This window comes from Diabrotica undecimpunctata, chromosome 5 (genome assembly GCF_040954645.1).
Source record: "Diabrotica undecimpunctata isolate CICGRU chromosome 5, icDiaUnde3, whole genome shotgun sequence".
NCBI classification, from domain to species: Eukaryota; Metazoa; Arthropoda; class Insecta; order Coleoptera; family Chrysomelidae; genus Diabrotica; species Diabrotica undecimpunctata.
Genome location: NC_092807.1, coordinates 97,581,484 through 97,601,381, shown reverse-complemented (window position 1 = coordinate 97,601,381; position 19,898 = coordinate 97,581,484). Strand labels below are relative to the sequence as shown.

Genomic DNA, 19,898 nt, shown 5'->3' with positions numbered 1-19,898 from the left:
AAGTCATAGAAAAAAAATATATGTCAATATAGTTAATATACACATCTAAATATAAATATAAAACATAAAACATATATACAGTGTTTTGACTTATACTGTTGACAATTACAACAAATTAAAATCGGAAGTAAAATACTCCTCTTATGAAAAAAAGGCATTCACTATTAGGTAACTCTTAATTTTTGCCTTAAACTGATGAAAATTAAGAGCTTTTATTCTGGCTGGCACTAAGTTGTAGAATTTTATGGCTAAATACCTTGAACCATTTCTGGATCTCTCAAGTCGGCCAAATTCTGGTATAAGATTATTGTTAAATCTGGTGGGATAATTATAAAAATCTACATGCGCATTGTATTGGCTAAGATTTTGTTTAATGTGTAACAGACACTGCATAATGTATACACAAGGTAAAGTTAAAGTTTTTAAAGCTCCAAAGGAGTTTCTACAGCCTGCTTTATAACAGAGCTCAGAAATAATACGAACACACTTTCTTTGTTGTGCAAACACTTCAATATGACAAGCGTGACCCCGGGAGAGAATAGCATATGTTAGATGAGAATGAAAATTACTATGATAAGCTGTTAAAATAGTTTCCCTGGAAGTTACTTGTACAAGGTTCCTGAAGAGGAAAAGTTGTCAGGAAAGCTTTTTCGATAGATTAACTATATGTTATTCCTAGGTTAATCCTGCATCCAAATATATCCCTAGAAACTTCGCTGCGGTTACACATTGTGGTAGAGCAACGTTTTCAACACAAGTGTTATTTCTTAAAGTAAAATTAACACTTTATGATTTAGAGTTGTTCAAAGAGAGACGGTTAGTTAAACTTTTTTTTCAGTTGTTGGGTATCAAGGGTGTCGAATTCAGAAGGATGATCGCTTGCATAGAAAGTAGTTTAATTAGCAGCAAATTAAACAGTGTTAACTGTTTCATTTTGTGAGTAGACTAGATCATTAATACAGATATGAAATAATACTGGACCCAAAACCGAGCCTTGAGGGACACCAAATAACAGAGATTGTTTTTGAGAATCACACTGGTTGAAGTGAACATATTGATCACGATTTGATAGATATGAATCAATTAGTTGAATAGCATCACTATGAAAATTATAATAAGGAAGTTTTCCAAGCAGAATACTATGTGTGACACAATCGAAAGCCTTAGTAAGATCTAAAAACGATGCAAGAGTATCAAGATATTTTTCAAACCCTTCCAAAATATTGCTAGTAAACAATTAGTACTAAACTAGTATAGTTTATGGCAAACAGTTTATTAGATTCAAAATGTAGATTAATTTGATTTTTTAAAATTCGTTCATAAACTTTTGATAAGATGGGCAACAAAGAAATGGGTCGATAATTGTTATAATTATCAATAGAGCCTTTATTCTTAAACAGAGGTACTACCTTTGCAGTTTTGAAAACTTGAGGATAAGTATTACAAGATATTGATTGGTTTATTAAAGTTGTTAGAGGCTGAACAATTATATTTTTAATTGTTTTAATAATTTTTGTGTTAAATCCATCAGGATCTTTGCTGTTACTATTTTTTATTTCTGTAATAGCTAAGTCAACTTCACTAAAGTTTACTGGCTGAAAACTAAAACACGGGATATTTTCCTGTGGTATATACTTTAAATAGTCATTAAGAGTTAGCTGTTTAGAATTATCAGTGAAAACATTATTTTTATGTTAAAAAAAAGGAACTCACTTAAAGCATGGGTGTATGTTACCTGAAGTAAAATTTAATTAAAATATTAAACATCAAATAATATTAACAACATCATGTACAATCTTTGGTAACATAATATATTTTAAAGGGTTTTTACCCAAATATTTTGGTGGCTCAGGCATGGTAACCTGTATTTTTAACCTGATGATGGAACTGTTGTTCCGAAAACGTTCGTGTTTTTAATGTAGCCCTTTTAAGGGTTTTTATAAAATATACCCATTTACAAAGATTAACCTCTTTTTGTGATACGTGGTATACAGCCAGCTGCAGGAATTATTTTCCTTGTGGATTTTTATGTTTGTTACCATTAATAAGTTTTCACATGGCTTGTTGAGAGTTGCCAGAATTTTTTATAAACCTATCGTTTGCATTAATTTTTGCAAGCTTGATGGCTCCCCTGTACTCTTTTCTAAGTTTGATATTGGTACTTCTAGGTGCAGCAATGGGATCGTTTCTATTTATTGCTATAATAAATTGAAGTCTCTCACGCATTTTTCTCAAAGTGTCATTGAACCAGTTTACTTTTTTACCTGGATTATTTTTATTCAGCGATTTTGATTTTTCTGGAAAGGAGATATTTATGGAATTTAATAACACATCAATTAGCATTTTAAATTTTAAATTAATATCCAAATTATCATTGTATACAAAATTAAAGTTGCAATTTAGCAAAATCTGGTTCATATTGAAGAGTCCTTCATCTGTGATAGGTCTATAACAAACTCTGGTTGCACAATTTGTCGATGAGTAAGCTATCTGAAAGGAAATACCTCTGTGGTCAGATGTGTGAGTGAGATCCACAGGTTTTGTGGTACCATCAATATTTGTGAAAACATTATCAAGACATCTATTACCTCGAGTATTAAATTTAACTTTTTTTGTAATATTGTAAGATCTAAAAAAGTTACAGAGTCTGTTTCATTAAAATGAACATTAAAGTCACCCGTAATTATAACAGATTTTAAGGAAGTAAGTGTACTTTTTAACATCACAAATATATATATATATATATATATATATATATATATATATATATATATATATATATATACAAAGAAAAGCAAATAGTGAACACCAGAAATCAAAGTTTAAAAATTAAAAGGATACGCAGAAAAAGTACTTAAATCGAAGTCAGAAAATTACTAGCAAGTATATAAAATTACTTGAAAGTCAATCTTTAAAAAAGATTTTATATTGTCAAATTTCGGTTCATCTAAATCAGCTTTCAAATTTTCCCATTACCTTAAAGTAACACTGTCCATTTGGAGGTTATCAAGTAAAGTAAAAGTGTACCCCAGTGCGAGACAGGTTGGTTTAACTGATGAAGAGTAGGTAGGTCGGTAGTTATTGTAAATATTTATATGTAGAGTTTGGAAGTTAAATAACGTAGATATTATTTATGATATAAGCAAATCATAAAAGTCTACCGTCACTATCACCAACAGACAGTTCACCATGATTTAATAATTCGTTTCATAAGAGATGAAATTCAATAAGCTAGGAATTCATAATATGAACGTACATATGCCATATACACCATGCCAATACTGAAGTAAGGTAACTGAAAACCATAAGAGGATGCTAAGATTTCAAAACTTAGATTTAAAACCAAACCGAAGTATGATAAGGCGAAGCTTCATTGAATGTCGTACCTTCACGTCCAAAACCTATTACACATTTGCTTATTACTCTGTAACGACCTAGATAGTAAATAAACATAAAAAAAAATATACACAAAGGACCAAAATATATTAACAGAAAAGTCAAAACTAGAGAGATCAATGACAGATCAAAGTACAGATAAGAACTTAAAAAAATATTTTTATACAAGCTAACCAGTTATGCAATCGTTAAAAAATAAATTTTTTTCAAATGATTTATTCTATTAATTGATTACAAGTACCATTCTAATTATTAGGCTCATTATTATGCCTCAATAATGACATGCTACCCGGTACAAAATTGGCTTATCTTAAGTACCTATAATTTATCAAACTGCGATAAACAATTTCAAGATTTATTGAATACTGTCTAGTACAATGTGTTGTTTCATGTTAAGAATTTTGAAGGAATATTAAGTTCAAAATCTTTTTTGAAAAATGAAAAAGAAATATGTCTTACTCGTTCCAATTTTAATTTTATGTCTACAAACTTGTCACGCTGCGAAAATATTAGGCATTTTTATTCTTTCCGCAAAAAGTCACTACAGTTTGGGAAACTCATTGCTAAGAGGACTTGCAGATGCAGGTCATGATGTTACGATGATAAGTCCTTACGAGGATACATTACCCACCCAGAACGGCAGTTACAGAAGCGTTGTTTTGACAGGTTTCGCCGAGCGGTATGAAGGTAGGTTACATACAAATGCCTTTTTAAACAAAAAAAATGTTTTCAGTTTTCAGTCGACCAGTTATTTTTTTTTATTTTTGTATCCTTCTTTATATGTGTTCTGTGAGGTTGAGAATTTGGCTGCTGCATGATTTGGATGGCTTAAGTTTAGCTTGGTTAGAGCTAAGCTACTACGGTAAAATACCTGAGAAATTGCTTAAGTCTGTTCTTATAGCAATTCTGAAGACTCAACGGGAAAAATGATACGAAGAATGCAGATTAGTCTGATAAGTCACACATTGAAAATTTTTCTTTGCATTATTTATAAAGAAATAAGAAGTTATTGCGAAAGATACTTAGATGAAGACCGTGAACCACTCGCCAACGTTGGGGGACCTAATAGGTCACCAAAAGAATCTCAGCTTTTTTCCGTATGAGATTCTTGATCGACTATGTTTTCTATAAAATGTAGAATAAGTCTTTTTTATACCTTATAAAGATTGTGTAGAAGAGAGATTAGTGAATATTTTTGGGGTTAGTGTAGATGGCTGGCTTTAAAAGCGCCGTTACTTTAGTTTTTCTTCAGAGTTTGGGGATCATGCAATTATCTTGGCAATTGTTAAAATATCCAAGGTTAAGTTCTTCGTAATTGGTTTTAGGCTTTAAAATTCTTACATAAATATATTATCCACTTCCGCTGTTTTGCCATTCTTCGTGAAGTTTGTTACTTGGTTTAGTTCTTTAATTGTGAGAGGTGACTAGGGGCAACTTTTTTTAAACTGGAAGTTTCCTTTCATTGTTAATTATTAAGGTTTTGAGCTGGGCCTTTCATTAAGTAGATAAACAAGTAGCTACATGGGGTCGAAGATAAGCTTCTTGATGAGATTTCACTTCATGTTACTACAATTTATCATTTTTCAAGGTGTTACTTTGTTTGCCTTGCTTCGCTAAGTATTTATATCAAGGCTCTTATACAGACTATTATTTATTCGTTGAACGAGTTTTTCTTATATATTTTTTTATATTTGGCCAGAATGATCTTTGACACTACTCGAAAATGTTGTTTGCAGCATCTTTGTATTATTTAACTTTGATCTTCTCTTGGCTCTCTCCATAAATATATACTACTCCTCTGGGCTAGAATTCATATTTTTAATGGCCATTTTTATGTCATCTACAACATTTCTATATTTGGCCTTAGTAAAATTAGATCTTTCCGGGAAATGAATTTTTGTAATCTTTTTGATTGGTACACCTCTACCTCTGTAGGTTTAAGCTGGGTCTTTGGTTCATAGACTTTTTGATGCAGCAATCCTGGACTTTGAAGATTACAAAGTTGTCTGAATCACACCTTTGCCTCCAGATATTGCTAGTAAAGGAGCAGGATAATGTTCTGCTATCTTCCAATAGTACTATCAGATCTAATCTTATAAAAAATCTGCTGGCGTGATTGTTATTAGGTCCCTATGCCATTCGATTTATATTTGATCTAAAAGCACATTCATCTCTATGATTTTTCTGGGAACTCAAACTGCGCCAATTTTTAGCTCTGACTTTAAACAAAATTTTCTGCTTATCATTCGTAAGTTTCTCAACATTTAGGATAACAAATGTCAGTGTTGTATTTTAGAAGAGACCTTTATGAAACTAGACGATGTCATTGCTTTTTAAATGGAGATCCTCTATCTATTTATCTTGTTTAACCTCATCTTAATGGCGCTAGCTATGAATTATTTTCTTTTGTCCATATTTATGCTTCTATACTTTATTACTATTTTTAGATAAATCTTTTGACTATTCAATTCCATTTAAGTTATTCGTGTGAATGTTCATATATTACGTACATTACATTAAATACTGTTTTATACGCCATTCTAAATATTAATAAACTATTGATATTAGATTGTTTTGTCTTAGGTGTTATTACGATTATTATGATTGTTAATTAAAGCAATTTGCGATTTGTCGATTTTATTTACAGTGAATTCTGTAAACCAATACCCAAGTTTTATGAGTGGCATAAGTTGATTATGTTTATTATTTTTGAATGAAATTACCCACTACATAATTTTTTTAAATATTAATTTTTTTAGCTGCAATGAAGCATTTGAATCCTTTTGAAAAACCCTACACTAACGACTTCACATACTTCTTAAAATTCCAAAAGGTAGTATACCCAGCTCTGGAAAGAACGTTGTCGCATTCGAACGTTCAAAAACTAATCAATTCTGACGAAACATTTGACGTGGTGATTGTAGAACAATTTGCAACTGAAGCTTTTAAGGCACTAGCTCACCATTTCAAGGCACATTTAGTTCTGTTTTCATCCATAGCAGCGGATAGTAAATTAAATTACGCAGTGGGAAATCCAACTATGGTCTCGTACGTACCGCAAGTTGATACAGATTTTTCAAGGGAAATGACCTTTTCTCAAAGGTTGTATAATACATTGCTTTATATTTTTGAAGCTGTTGTCACCCACTACCACTGGCTTCCTGTACAACAAGAAGGGTTGGTAAGGAAATATTTTCCAAATTCACCATCTATATTTGAACTCAACTATAACGTTTCTTTAATTTTGGTTAATTCTCATGAAAGTCTACAACCATCGATTCCTTTAGTACCAAACATTATTCCCATTGGAGGATTCCATGTTAAGAAACCCAAACCATTACCAAAAGATCTTCAGCAGTATTTAGATGATGCAAAAGAGGGAGTAATATTTGTTAGTTTCGGGTCTTCAGTGAAGTCTGTCAATTTACCAAAAGACAAAAAGGAAGTTTTAATAAGCAGTTTTGGCAAATTAAAACAAAAAGTTTTGTGGAAATGGGAAGATGACGAGTCAATAGGTTTACCACCAAACGTAAAAACCCAGAAATGGTTTCCACAAATGGATCTTTTAGGTAAGCAAAAATTATTGATATCGGATATTTACCATTTTCAATAAGCAATTTATTTTAAAAATATTACATTATACAATATATTTTATGTTTCCTATTTTTAGAGATATAATATAATATAATATACATACAATATAAAGAAAGTACACTATAAATTTTTGATATATTGTTTGAGTAAAATTTTAAAATTATTGAGACTAGTACATTTTTTTACAGATGTTGGTAACTGATTAAATTTGAGGAAGCTTTTAAAAAAGAGCGAATTCATCGTACTTTTATACATTCTAGGTACATATATGTCATCTAAACCTCGGGTGTTATAAGAATGAATACTTTTGTTGAAAGAAATGAATTCTTGAAAATATTCAGGTGATAAGCCATTTACTATTTTGAAGACCAAAATCATGGTGAAATAAAACAGTCTATTTTCATCACAGAACCAATTTAGAGTATCGTCTCAATTGGGGTACGGCGATTTGTTTTAAGAATTATTCTTATTCCACGGTTCTCTAATTTTTGTAGCATGTTAAGTTTGTTAAGGTTAAATAAATATAAGATTGATGAGCAATAGTCAAAATGAGGTTGAATAATTGTCTTATATACTGTTATTTTTGACTCCATTGATAAATTTTGAGATATTCTACTCAGAAAGTAAAGTTTTTTTTATATTTTTTTATGAACATACTCGAAGTGACTCTCAAAATTCAGAATATTGTCAAGCTGGAATCCCAAATATTTAACTGTTGTGACAATTTAAATTTTTTCATTATTAATATTTAAATTTATGATTTCAGAATCAAGAAACCTATATTTATGTTTGGTAGTGAAAACCATTACCTTTGTTTTTTTTTTCACATTCAACTTCAGTTTATTTATTTTTAAATATTTATTAACCATATCCAAAATAGTGTTCATTTTTTGAATAGCTACATTAAATTTTCATCACTACAACATATAAGAGTATCATCGGTAAAAAGATTAATAAATTCACAAATTACAAAAATATCGATATCGTTAATGTACAGAATAAATAAAAGGGGGCCTAATACACTACTTTGAGGAATCCCTGTATTACTATCCATTTCAGATGACAATTGGTCTTTAAATCGAACTTTTTGTTTGCGATCTTGTAAATAATTTTCTAACCACGCAATTACTGTCCCTCCTATACCATACTGTTTAAGTTTAGAAATGATTATTGTCCTGTCAATAAGAAATATACCGACTACGTACTTATTTTAATCTAAATTACTCTTTATGTGACATAATATAACTTGTAACGTTGATTCACAAGAGAATTGTTTTCGAAAACCCGATTGATTGTTAATTAAAATTTTATTTTTTGTTACATGTTCTAATAATTGTTCATAAACAGCAATTTCTAATATTTTCTCTATAGGAGGTAAAGTATTGATTGGTCGGAATTCTTCAGCTTTGATAGTGTTGGGTATTTTTTGAATAGGGGTGATGGTGCTTATTTTCAATACATTAGGAATTCTACCCGTAGTAAGAGATGTATTAATTAAATTTAACATAACGTGCCCAATGGTTTCAAAAACTTCCTTTACTATTCTGCAATTTAACGTTTCATGTAGTGAGAATTTATTATCTAAATTGCCAACAATTGTTAGCAAATCCTGCACAGAGAGCTCTTAAAATTTTTCAAAATTTAAATATAGATTACTATTTACGTTACACCATGTTTCAGAATTATCAATACTTTGAACAATACTTTCAATGCTTTCAACAAAATACTCATTAAAACTGCTAGCGTCTACGCTGTTTGTTAACCGTTTTAGGCCAGTAGTAGTTTCAAAGATTACAGTGTTTGACATTTCTCGACTATTATCTTTGATTAATTTCTTAAAAGTTTTCCACATTTGTTTTGGATTGTTTCTATACCTGTCTATTTTGTTAAAATAGAACCGCTCTTTTTTAGCTTTAACATATTTACTACATATTTACTACTTTATTTACTAAAAGTTTAACAACTTAGATTATTAAATTATGATACATATTGAAAAGATCTTTGTTATCAGTCTTATTATTGATACAATTTAGATCTTTTCTTATGTGACTCATCATATTTTGTTGTAGTTTTGTTCTTTTTCTAAAATCTGTACATTTTCAAAATTAAAAGAATGGCTACTTTCTAGAAAATGCTTTGATTCTTGGATAGGGCTCTTGTGTTTAATTATCTGGTTTGTATACTATATTTAAGTTTGTACGCACATGTACACAACATTTGTACAATAAAACCAGTAGTAGACATTACTGATTACGGAAGCCGAGATCCGACAGGAGAGGAACCAACCTAAAAGATTATAGGGCCTGTCAGGTCGTCAACAAGCGAAATCCCGGTGATGTATTGAGAAAAGCATCTACAAGACCAGCCATCCAACTTAATACACTGAAAAAAATAGGCACTTGGAACGTGCAGAGTTTGTATCAACAAGGAAAAGCCCATAATCTAACACAAGAAATGAGACGCTTAAAGATAGATATTCTTGGATGCAGTGAAGTCCGATGGCCTAACAGCGGCAAAAGTGTCATAGACAACTACGTGTTTTACTGTTCCGGAGATAACAACACACAAAACCGCAATGGAGTAGCAATAGTTATCAGCAAAGAAATTGAAAGATCAGTCAAAGGGTTCATACCGATAACGGATAGAATGGCACCAATGAAATTAAACGCTATACCGTGCAACATAAACATCATTGTAGTATATGCACCAACATCTGATAGCACAGAGGGAGAAGTAAACAGCTTTTACAATGACTTAACAAAACATTCAATGAAACTAAAAAAGAAGAAGTAAATTTGATTTTTGGATGACTTCAACTCGAAGGTAGGAAAAGAAAGAGATGAAGAAGTAGTAGGAGAACACGGACTGGGAACATGTGAAAGAGGTGAAAGACTAGTTCAGTTTTGCAAAGATAACGAACTCATTATAAAAAAAAACGTGGTATAAACTCCCAAATCGAAGAATATATACATGGAAAGCACCTAGAGATGATGGTGAAATTAAAATAAAAAACCAAATAGATTACATAATAATAAATCGAAGATTCCGAAATGCCATAATATCGGCTAAAGCGTACCCAGGGGCAGATATAACAAGTGACCACAATCTAGTTCTAGCAAACATGAAACTTAAGTTAATAAAGTTAAAAACAACTGCCAAAACACGGAGAATCAATCTGAGAAAACTAAAAGAAACTGATATATACCAACAAATCAAAGAACAAGTGCACAAAGAAATTCAGGAAGTAGAAGATCAAAAGCAATTGATAACAACAGATAAATGGAGGAAATTAGAGAAGATCTTGAGAAATAACACAAAACAATAACATCAAGAAGACACATCATCTAAAAAAAACAATGGATGACGGAAAGAAGGGTACATAAGAATAAAAACGAAAAACAGTACAAAAAAATTAATAAAATAATCAAACAGAAAATCAAAGGAGCTAAGAAACTGTGGCTATAAGAGAAGTGCGAAGAAATAGAAAGATTAGATAAACAACATGACAGTTTTAACATACACCGGAAAATCAAAGAGAATGCTGGCATATACAAGAAGAAGGGTATCAGAAATATCATGGATAAAAATAACAAGATAATAACGGAATGAACAGATAAGATAAACAGATGGGAAGAATACATAAAAGAGCTATTCGAAGACGACGAGAAAATTGAGGTTATTGAACCAAGAAGAATAAATGGGCCACCAATCACCAAAGACGAAATTGAGAAAGCGCTAAAACGTATAAAAAATGAAAAGGCCATGGGACCAGATGAAATACCTACAGAAATCTTAAGAATATTAATAAAAAATCATATGTGCATATTAAGAATTATTTCATGACATTTATTATACGGGAGAGATTCCGAAAGAATGGTTAATATCAATATTTTTTACAATACCCAAAAATCAAACGCTATGAAGTGTGAAGAGTACAGGACAATTAGCTTGATAAACCATATTCTTAAAAGTGCTCTTACACGAACGTATCTATAAAAAGCTAGATGATTGAATAGCTGAAAACCAATTGGGGTTCAGAAAAGGCTTTGGCACCAGAGAAGCATTATTTACTGTACAAACACTAATCGAACGATGTCGAGATGTCAATTGCGATGTATTCATATGTCTGGTCGACTTCGAAAAAGCTTTCGACAAAGTACAACACTTAAGAATGGCAAAATTACTGTAGAACACAGAATTAGATGACGAAGACGTGAGAATCATTGCCAATCTATACCTATATCAGAAAGCCATAATACGAATAGGCCTACAAAAATCGAAAGAAATACCTATAAATCGTGAAGTAAGACAAGGATGTGTGCTTTCCCCTTTACTTTTTAATATGTATTCAGAAGAATTGTTTAAAGAGGCATTAGAAGACGTAAATGAATGCATATTTATTAACGGAGCACTTCTGAAAAATCTTAGATAAGCAGATGACACAATACTCCTTGCGGACAGCAGAGAAGGACTACCGATCTTGGTTGATCACATTACCCAATACTGCAAAAGGTATGGAATGGCACTGAATATAAAACTGAATATAAATAAAACAAAAATCATGGTGGTAATCAAGAACACGATTGATAAAGATAGTGTTTATGCTAAAGGAAAACTTTTAGGCAAGGTGCACAGATATCAGTATTTAGGTTGCAAACTCAATGAAAAATGGGATAGAAGTATGGAAATAAAACGGTATATTGAGATAGCTAGAAGTGCTTTTAATAAGATGAAAGCAATATTATGCAATGGAAAACTCAACATCGAAATTAGAACTAGAGTATTGAGATGCTACGTCTTCTCTGTGCTGTTGTTTGGAGTTGAGGCCTGTGCAATTACAGAGGCGACAGAGAAAAAACTCATTAACTTTAAAATGTGGTGTTATCGAAGAATGTGGAAAATATGTTGGACACAATACATAACAAATGCCGAAACGCTACCACAGTTGCAGCTAGAATCAGACCGGCTTCCCTTTTTATGTAGGTTGTAGGCGCATACTACATGTCCCGTTCTAATTCGACTAAGGCTCTTTCATATGTTTGATGCATTTCTGTTTTACCTGGTATATATTCCGAAAATATTCTCATTTTTTTGCGTCACTGAGATTGATAATATAAACATTTTTAGTCTGTTAACAATAACACAAATTGCTATTTCGTTTAATATTGATTCCGCTTGGATATTTTGCGCATCAAATAAACAGGAATCGTTCCGTTTATGTTCTTATCGATTTGAAAGAATTAGATCACACTCGGTGGACCCGCTGCCAAAAGCAGTCGGTTTCATTGTCTAGTCCGGATTTTCTTAAAATTCGTTATTGTTATTCATTATTCGTTTTTGACATGGGGAATTAGGTAGTTAGCAAGAAAAAGCAGATTGACTTCAGAACGGTAGAGTTGGTTCTCAGATAGTTTCAAGAAACCGGCAAAATGTTCGTTTAATCCCATGATTTAGAAGGAGGTGAATTAATCTCAAAATGCTATTTGGCAGTCTTTGTTTAGTGAGTTAGTTCATCACCGATTTGTTGGATGCTGTATCCCATGCGAGGGATTTGAAAAGAGAGATCAGGAGAGAGAATGATGCCAATCAACATGTGTCTCCCAACATGGTAGGCAAATTAAATTGCTACAACTAGCGCCCAACATGTGTGGCTTGTTACTATTCGTACAACTGTCTCTGAGCAACGTGGCTGGAATGTTTTAAATTGTTACATCTGATGCCAAAGTGGCTGGCCTGTTTTTAATGTTTCAATTGGTGCCCAAAGTGGCAACTTTTTAATTTCCTGTGTCTATAAGTAGTTCTACCAATTTAAGACAGATTCCTTTTCCCTTAGCAATTTCTTTTTTCAATTTTTCCTAGTTTACTTGCATTTTTATGGAACCCCTTTCTGATAGTGTCCCGCAAAAAGAATGATTTTATATGTATTGTTGTATATTAACATAATATGTATTGTTGTAGATTAACCATGTATTGTAGTATATTGACATGTATTGCAGAATTCGTAATGATAGCAAATATATTGAGATTTAATATTTACATATGAATTTTAAGTGGGTAGATAGATAGACAATTTAATAACATTTGAGTTTGTGTAATATTGAAATAATTTAAAGGTTATAACAGTAATATTTAATGCCGTTATTTTTTGCATTTATTTTTAATAGATTTGACAAATTTTACAGAATTATCGGATTTTTTTATTTTGTTTGTTCGGTCGTTTTGAGTATATGTGTAGTATTTTTAATAAGGTTTAACATTTTAACAAATAATGCACAAATTTATGTTATTTTCCATACTTTCATTTAACACATAGAATTTTTTTTATAAATTTTTGTTCTTGACGTCTCATAGGTAGAAAGGTAGCCACTTGGGCGCATTTTGACCTTTGAACTTCGAGACTTTATTCCGCCTCGTGCATAACTCTCATACGTAGTTTTAAGGTTCCAGAGTTCAGCGTGGAACGGCGCGAGTACTTTAACCCTTAAGTGGTATACATATAAATAGCTACGTAAGTGGTATACTCCGTCTGGGAGACGGGTTAATGTAATTTGGAGAATTATGTAGGATTAACTTCTTTTATGGATGTATTCATATAAATAAATACTTTTTTTATTTAATACATGTAATTTATACTAACAGTCGAACATTAAATTTGAAACAATAGATAAAAAATATAAATAAAGGATATTATTTTTAAGTATACATGAAAATTTTGTTTGCTTTTGATTCTTCTTGTACGATTGTTTATTCTTGAATACATTTATTGCAAATTTTTTTAGAGCATTATAAACAAATAGATTGGCTACATTTGCAACAACAAAATTTTGTTCTTCTTTTCAGTTGCCACCTACAAAATATACAGGTTGCTCGTTTATCAAGTCCCATATTGCGCATTGTTGTAGAAATTAGGAATAACAATCTTGTTATAATCCCTCTAATATCATCTTGTAAATAAACGTTTGCAATTCTGGTTCGCATAAATGGTTCAGTCAAAGATTTTGCCAACATTTTCATGAAATCTAGTCTGGTTATATCACGGGAGTTCTTATAACACCTGTATAATATATAAGCATTTACAGTACTTATATTTAAAATTGCGAAGAAAACAGCCAGCGGCCAACGTCTTGTGCGCCGGCTACATGAGAAAGTAGCATATTTTTGATCTAAGCTGTCAACACTTCCTTTAGTTGTATTGTAATAAGCGATTATTTCAGGTTAACCTGTAGAGTTGTCGACTTCGTCGGAATGATGCATCGAATAAACCAGTATAACAGCTTTTGATGGTTTTGTGACATAAGAGAGCAAAGTCATTTCATTTTTTAATCCATATCTACTAGATTTTTCTGGTCGTCTTCTGTTTGGCAAAAAGTCACTAGGAATTTCTCTTTTATATTTCTTCAATGTGCCCACATAGGTAAGGCCTCTTTTCTTTAGCTCCTGAACTGAAGGTATGAAACTAAACCAGTCGTCCGCTCTCACATTACGGTTTGAAACTGCGATTGAGTTTGTAAGTCTCAGAATTGATTGGGTGGGTATGGAGTATTTTTTTTTCATTTTCGGAAAGCGTCATACCATCACTTTCTTTTCCACAATATATGTATCCATCATAAAAATAATTACTTCTCGCGTCAGTCATGCATAAAATCCTTATGCCATATTTTGATGGTTTGGCTGGCATGTACATTCTAAATTTACATCGACCTCTGAAAGCCACCAGCATCTCATCAATACATACAGAGGAAGCAAGAGTGAAGAGTTCTTGAGAATTTTCATCAAGTCTTTGAAACATGTCCGATACAGCAGCTGCTGCATTTTCAGTTTTTCGTTCATCTCGGTCATCGGGGTTATCGAATCTCAAACAAGATAAGAGAAAAAGGTTTCTGTGACATTGTGTCTCTACATACATTGAGAGTATTGTACAATCTGTAGCAAAGAGACTCTTGGTACTTTTATTATTTGATTTAAAAATTTGAGTGTATATCAAAAGTCCCAGAAAAGCGTGAATCTCTAAAGTAGTGGTTTCTTGAAGGTAGCTTGCTGAAGTTTTATTAGTATAATTTCATTTTGCGTAGTCTATTTTGACGTTGGTCCATTGGAAGATTTCTTCAATCATGTCCTCGGTAAATAGTAGTTCCCATACATTCCCACCTCCGGATTGTCACCAAGTATTTTTGCTTTCTGATGTAAACCAGGTAATTGCAAAATAATGTTATGCTTTCTTGTGAGGACGTTATTAGGTGGTTGGTTCTTGCGTCATTCAAATCCATTTTTTCCAACAAATTTTCCAGATGCAGGTTTATCGTCTTCATTACCTATATCATTATCGGATTAGTCATTATCTGCTGATTACTCGGAGTCACTAAACTGTTCACTCTCACTTACGTGGTCTAAATCTTTATCGCTATCACTATCACATTCCTCCAGCTACTGCTCTGCAACCGATTTAAAATTCGGATCATCAAAACGTATGCGTTTTCTTGACGGTCCAAACTCCATTATTCAGCAGATACTGTAAAAACAAACAGTTTACATATACAAATATTTTTCATTATACAATAAAATAATTACCTTGCATAAAAAATATGTAAAATCACTTTTTTGGAACAGTAACGTAGATGGTAAACTACGTCTGCGCGACGGCTTCGACAGATTTGTAAGTTTACAGAAAGAACTGGCGTGTCAGTATTATTATTTTATTTTTAAAATCTCGAAGAGTCCATTATAGAAAGGTAGGGAAAACTGTAAGAGGCGTCGATAACCGATAAGTAAACTATGATTTTTTAAATTTAAAATCGTCTGTCAGACGGAGTATACCAGTTAAGGGTTAAAACTGCTTAATGGCATTAAAAATATATTTAGACATACTTATAATACATACAATTTCTCGCCATAGATTTTGCAATTATTTTAACAGCGTTTTCAACTGCACCGCTAGAAGCTGTTGAGTAATATGTTCAGTATTATTTTTCAACTAGAAATTTTTTCCATATAAAAATGATCTGCCGTTATCCGACGATATAGCTATGCCAAAGATACTAAAGAGTCTTTTTACCTCCATTTATTTTGTATTATTCGCATTAATTATGTTAAACTCACAAAAATCTAAAGCCCATGGCTTATTAACCAAGTGAAAGTTTTTATTTTAATTGAACTATGTATCATTACATGGTTTAACTGGTTGTTCATGTTCTCATCCGCTGGCTCCTATCTAGTCTTAGAATGTCTTTGTATTCAAAATATGTATCAAACATTTGCATATCATATTCGATTGGTAGTTGTACAATCTTTTTCCCGTTTTTGTTGATCTTTCTCTTATAGACTCTTGTTTCTAGTGGTGCTTCTATCAGATTCTTCTTTACCAACTTTCTTATTGAAAGGTATGACCTGCTATTCTTTTAATATCCTAGCTAGAATGTTTTAAATTACATTGGTCACTCCTTCGTAAAATATGTTTTCTACTTGTAAGTAAAAGTTCTTAAGAAGTAAAGCCTTTCTGACTTTGTATTATTTACATAGTGTATATTTTAATGTATTATTTACCTTATATTTAAATAATAAACTTGTTTTAGCTCATCCAAATGTTAAACTATTTATCACTCATGGAGGCATTCTCAGTTTAACAGAAACTGTCTACAATGGAGTCCCAGTTCTTGTGGTACCAATTTTTGGAGACCAAGCGATGAATGCACAAAATGTTGTATTGGATAAGTACGGACTTACTATATCGTTCCATGACGAAGATTTTTCGGAGTCCAAGCTGCTTGAATATACGTCGAAGCTGCTTAACGATCCAACGTAAGGTTTATACATTATTATTATATATAGAGTATTCGAATAAGTTGGCTACCGGATATATGTTGAAAAATATAATAAAATGGTCTCATTTTTTACCATACTCATCCATAAGAACATAATTTTAATAAACATATATAATAGGGTGGTCCTTAAAATCTGTGGAACAATTTTAATTTTGTAATTTCAGCCTCTCACCCCACAAAAGTATTCCATTATCATCATTAGTGGCATTACAGCTCGTTATGAGCAAAAGCCTTCTTCAGAACAATCTTCCATTCGCCCATATCTCTGGCAACTCTTCTCCATACTTTAACTCCGATAGATTTTAGATCATCCTCTATGTTATCTTGATACCTAAGTTTTGGTCTTCCTCTGACTCGTCTTCCCACTCGTACTCTTCGGTCGAAAATTTTTCTGATCGTTACATATTCATCTCGCCTAATTACATGTCCTATCCAGTGAAGCTAATTCAATACATTTTACAACGTCAGGTTCCCCAAAACTTCTGTAGCGCCTACGCCACAAACCCTGTTATTGGACTCCTCCATATTTTTTCCTTAGAATTTTTCTCTCGAAACGTTCTGTGTAAGTGACCTCATTTCTGACCTGTATGTTAACACTGGCCTTATTAGTGTTTTATATATGGTAACTTTAATTTTTCTGGGTAGTTTTGGGGCCATCTGTTTCCTCAAGCCATAATAGCACTTATTGGTAAGCACTATTCTTCTTTTAATTTCTTCGCTGACATTGTTGTCTTTGGTCAGCAGCTAGCCCAGGTAGACGAAGGTGTCCATACCTTTCAGTTCCAGATTATCAATTAATAGTCTAGGTATCTTGTTGCCTGATCTAGTACAATACATATACTTGGTTTTCTGTGCGTTTATTTTTAATCCCATTCTCAGTGCAGACGCCCTAAGTGATCGAAATGCTTCGATCAGAGATTCTATGGACCTAGCAATAATGTCTATGTTATCTGCATATCTGACCACATAATCCTGAACTTGTTCTATTTCATCTTGTCCGATCCTCATTGTGATGTCTTCATCAGTATTTGTTATGAATTTGGTCTTGCTGTAATTCATATTAAGGCCCATCTTTTCAGCTTCTACGTCCAGTTCTTTCATCATTTCAAATAATTCTTCTTTTTTATCGGTTATCAATGCAATGTCATCAGCGTACCTTAGATGGTTCAAGCGTTGTCCACAAATTTTTATACCTTTTTCTTCCCATTCTAATCTTTTAAAAATATCTTCCAGAGCCTGATTGAAAAGTTTCGGTGATATTATGTCACCCTGTCTCACGCCTCTATTTATTATATATATATTAATATATATATATATATATATATTTATATATATATATATATATATATATATATATAGATATATATATATATATATATATATATATATATATATATATATATATATATATATATATATATATATATTGGCTATTAGTTCCGTATATCTGTGGTCAATTCTGCTGATAATCACAGAACTTTTCACTTCCCAATGTACGACACTGTCGAAAGCCTTTTCGAAATCTATGAACGCTATATATAGAGGAATGTGGTATTCATTTGCTCGTTCTATAAGTATTTTCATACTTAGTAAATGGTCACTTGTGCTGAATCCCTTTCTAAAACCAGCTTGCTCTTTCGACGTCGAATTTTGGTATCCGTCGAATTTTGTCGTCAATCTATTGGTTAAAATTTTTGTTAGGAGTTTATACATTACATTGAGAAGTATTATAGGATGGTAGTGTTTTATGTCTGCTTTATCCCCTTTCTTGTGTAGGATAATGGTTACGGATTCCTTCCAGTTGTTTGAGATTCTTTTTTCTTTTAATATTTTGTTAAAAAGGGAATGTAGAGTATTAATTACCACTTTTCCACCATATTTCAGCATCTCTGCAGTTATTCCATCTTTTCCAGGTGATTTGTTGTTTTTCATTTCTTTCCATGCCTTCTTTATTTCTGATTTGCCTATTTCTGGCTGTAGCTCTGAGTTGACATTTTTTATTTTAGCCTTAAGTTGGTTTTTAATATCTTGTGGTGATTCCTTTTTTGTTTTCTATATACTGAGTTGAAATGGTGGATTATATTTATGATGTCATCTTTAATGTTTGTTTCTACTTCGTTTACATGTTTTATTTTGTTTATTTCACACTTACCTAAGTTCGGTCTTAAGCATTTCATATTTTTGTTGTTCTGTATTACTTCTTCTATTTTTATTTCTTGTTCATTTCTCTTATTTTCTATTATCAATCTGCTTATTGTTTTATTGATTTCTACATATTCTATAGATTTCCTTTTGCCTTCTTCGTTCAGCTTCCTTCTTTATCCATAAGCTTCTTTGTTTAGGTTGATATATAGTTGTTCTTTTTTAGAACTTTTTTGCTATTTCTTTTCCTGATGTAATCATCGTTGCTGTAAGTATGTTGTCTATTTCGTCTATATCTTTATTCTCACTGTCTAATTTTTGGGTAAGTTGTTGTTTTAATAAGTCTTTGTATATCTCTTTATGGTGCCCTAGTTTGTTCCTATCTACTAGATCCCAGTTTCTAATTATTTATCTTTTCATTTCATAGTTTATATGTGTATGTATAAGAAGTGTTTTATATTCATATATTAATATTAAATGCAGGTACTTTTTACTGAAAACACTTGTATTTGTTGAGAAATGATTGAAAATTATCTTAATAAATAATCCATTTTCTTTTTAGATTTAAGGAAAATGCCAAACATAGATCAAATTTATACCACGATCGCCCGATGGGTCCTATGGAAAGAGCTATCTACTGGATAGAATATGTGATACGTTATAATGGAGCTACCCATTTGAGAGTTGCTGGTGTTAATCTTCCTTGGTATCAACATTATTTGGTAGATGTCGCTGCTGTAGTTCTTTTATTTATTGTTATTGTTGTAAAATTGGTATTTATGGCTATGAATTTATTTTTAAAACCTTGTACTAAAAGTCACAGGAAAACTAGTTTTACCCAAAACAAAGTTTCAAAAGTAAAGAGAAACTAATGATTATTATTGTTTTTATTTGTATTTTTGGTTGGATTTTTTTCTAAAATCAGTATTTAGTCGTGTATCTTGTCTC

At 31.7% G+C, this 19,898-nt stretch overlaps 1 protein-coding gene across 1 annotated transcript; it reads left to right on the top strand.

Moving 5' to 3' along the window:
• Positions 1–3,746: 3,746 nt before the first annotated feature.
• LOC140441527 (UDP-glycosyltransferase UGT5-like) lies at positions 3,747–19,828 on the top strand. Its single transcript, XM_072532305.1, has 4 exons — positions 3,747–4,083; positions 6,156–6,965; positions 16,560–16,785; positions 19,513–19,828. Exons 1-4 carry the CDS (start codon positions 3,834–3,836, stop codon positions 19,820–19,822), a joined length of 1,596 nt encoding a protein of 531 aa, XP_072388406.1. The 5' UTR covers positions 3,747–3,833; the 3' UTR covers positions 19,823–19,828.
• The last annotated feature ends 70 nt before the right edge of the window (positions 19,829–19,898 follow it).